Raw genomic sequence first — 3149 nt, 5'->3', positions numbered from 1 at the left:
AAAAGCGTTGAACACAGGTATAAGTATCCGTTAGTAGTAATAAAAGCATTGAACACATGTATAAGTATCCGTTAGTAGTAATAAAAGCGTTGAACACAGGTATAAGTATCCGTTAGTAGTAATAAAAGCGTTGAACACATGTATAAGTATCCGTTAGTAGTAATAAAAGCATTGAACACAGGTATAAGTATCCGTTAGTGGTAATAAAAGCGTTGAACACATGTATAAGTATCCGTTAGTAGTAATAAAAGCGTTGAACACATGTATAAGTATCCGTTAGTAGTAATAAAAGCATTGAACACAGGTATAAGTATCCGTTAGTAGTAATAAAAGCATTGAACACATGTATAAGTATCCGTTAGTAGTAATAAAAGCATTGAACACAGGTATAAGTATCCGTTAGTAGTAATAAAAGCGTTGAACACATGTATAAGTATCCGTTAGTAGTAATAAAAGCATTGAACACAGGTATAAGTATCCGTTAGTAGTAATAAAAGCATTGAACACAGGTATAAGTATCCGTTAGTAGTAATAAAAGCGTTGAACACATGTATAAGTATCCGTTAGTAGTAATAAAAGCATTGAACACAGGTATAAGTATCCGTTAGTAGTAATAAAAGCGTTGAACACATGTATAAGTATCCGTTAGTAGTAATAAAAGCATTGAACACATGTATAAGTATCCGTTAGTAGTAATAAAAGCGTTGAACACAGGTATAAGTATCCGTTAGTAGTAATAAAAGCATTGAACACATGTATAAGTATCCGTTAGTAGTAACAAAAGCGTTGAACACAGGTATAAGTATCCGTTAGTAGTAATAAAAGCATTGAACACATGTATAAGTATCCGTTAGTAGTAATAAAAGCATTGAACACAGGTATAAGTATCCGTTAGTAGTAATAAAAGCATTGAACACATGTATAAGTATCCGTTAGTAGTAATAAAAGCATTGAACACAGGTATAAGTATCCGTTAGTAGTAATAAAAGCATTGAACACATGTATAAGTATCCGTTAGTAGTAATAAAAGCATTGAACACAGGTATAAGTATCCGTTAGTAGTAATAAAAGCATTGAACACATGTATAAGTATCCGTTAGTAGTAATAAAAGCATTGAACACAGGTATAAGTATCCGTTAGTAGTAATAAAAGCATTGAACACAGGTATAAGTATCCGTTCGTAGTAATAAAAGCATTGAACACATGTATAAGTATCCGTTAGTAGTAATAAAAGCATTGAACACAGGTATAAGTATCCGTTAGTAGTAATAAAAGCGTTGAACACATGTATAAGTATCCGTTAGTAGTAATAAAAGCATTGAACACAGGTATAAGTATCCGTTAGTAGTAATAAAAGCATTGAACACAGGTATAAGTATCCGTTAGTAGTAATAAAAGCGTTGAACACAGGTATAAGTATCCGTTAGTAGTAATAAAAGCATTGAACACAGGTATAAGTATCCGTTAGTAGTAATAAAAGCGTTGAACACAGGTATAAGTATCCGTTAGTAGTAATAAAAGCATTGAACACAGGTATAAGTATCCGTTAGTAGTAATAAAAGCGTTGAACACATGTATAAGTATCCGTTAGTAGTAATAAAAGCATTGAACACATGTATAAGTATCCGTTAGTAGTAATAAAAGCATTGAACACATGTATAAGTATCCGTTAGTAGTAATAAAAGCATTGAACACATGTATAAGTATCCGTTAGTAGTAATAAAAGCATTGAACACATGTATAAGTATCCGTTAGTAGTAATAAAAGCATTGAACACAGGTATAAGTATCCGTTAGTAGTAATAAAAGCATTGAACACAGGTATAAGTATCCGTTAGTAGTAATAAAAGCGTTGAACACAGGTATAAGTATCCGTTAGTAGTAATAAAAGCATTGAACACAGGTATAAGTATCCGTTAGTAGTAATAAAAGCATTGAACACATGTATAAGTATCCGTTAGTAGTAATAAAAGCGTTGAACACAGGTATAAGTATCCGTTAGTAGTAATAAAAGCGTTGAACACAGGTATAAGTATCCGTTAGTAGTAATAAAAGCATTGAACACAGGTATAAGTATCCGTTAGTAGTAATAAAAGCGTTGAACACAGGTATAAGTATCCGTTAGTAGTAATAAAAGCATTGAACACATGTATAAGTATCCGTTAGTGGTAATAAAAGCGTTGAACACAGGTATAAGTATCCGTTAGTGGTAATAAAAGCATTGAACACATGTATAAGTATCCGTTAGTAGTAATAAAAGCATTGAACACATGTATAAGTATCCGTTAGTAGTAATAAAAGCATTGAACACAGGTATAAGTATCCGTTCGTAGTAATAAAAGCGTTGAACACAGGTATAAGTATCCGTTAGTAGTAATAAAAGCATTGAACACAGGTATAAGTATCCGTTAGTAGTAATAAAAGCGTTGAACACAGGTATAAGTATCCGTTAGTAGTAATAAAAGCGTTGAACACTGGTATAAGTATCCATTAGTAGTAATAAAAGCGTTGAACACAGGTATAAGTATCCGTTTGTAGTACTAATAGCTCGATGTGTACCTGTCTCTGTGTAGACGCGTCCCGACAGCAGCACAGCTCCCAGCGTCCACAGCACCAACCTCCCAAACCGTCCTGCCATTTCTCAGAAGAACTTCTTCTTGGTCCGTCCTCGTCTTCAGCGCCGTCTCTCAGCCGTCCAATGAGACGGGAGACTGGAGGACGGGTCCGGCGTCTCCGAGCTGCTGGTTTGTTCTCTGAGCAGATGGGACTTTTTTTCTCTTTCCTGTAATCCGATTTGTTAATCTGCTGGACTGGATGACCAGATGATCAGTCTCAGTTCAGTGTCACTGTTGCTTTAAGGGAATCAAACAAACATACAACAGTTTAGTTTAAAGATAATGAAGTTAAGACAAAGGTTATTACCCATGATTCACCTGTGAAAGTGATGTAATTGTGTCCAGATTTACTCTTTAAATTACTATGCTGCTAAATAAACATGTAATATGAGCTTCATATGGTGTGATTAATAAGTGTGTATTCATGTATGCAACTGTAATATAAACAAGTGACAGCACAGTAAAATACAGTTGTAATAATATAAAACAGTCTCCGTGGGCCAGGTGGTCGTTACGGTAGTCTGATCTGGATTA

General features: G+C 34.1%; 1 protein-coding gene across 1 annotated transcript in view; it reads right to left on the bottom strand.

Moving 5' to 3' along the window:
* The window catches only part of LOC306797514 (interphotoreceptor matrix proteoglycan 2-like), a gene marked incomplete at its 5' end in the record, with an annotated part of 24621 nt that extends 21983 nt beyond the window's left edge, over positions 1-2638 (bottom strand). Inside the window, one exon of the mRNA XM_079296879.1 lies at positions 2560-2638. Coding sequence (XP_079153005.1) covers positions 2560-2638 — 79 coding nt within the window. The remainder of the gene's footprint in view (positions 1-2559) is intronic.
* Between the last annotated feature and the right edge of the window lie 511 nt (positions 2639-3149).

The sequence above is a fragment of the Melanostigma gelatinosum genome, assembly GCF_949748355.1.
Source record: "Melanostigma gelatinosum genome assembly, chromosome: 24".
NCBI classification, from domain to species: Eukaryota; Metazoa; Chordata; class Actinopteri; order Perciformes; family Zoarcidae; genus Melanostigma; species Melanostigma gelatinosum.
This window is presented reverse-complemented; position numbering and strand designations above follow the sequence as displayed.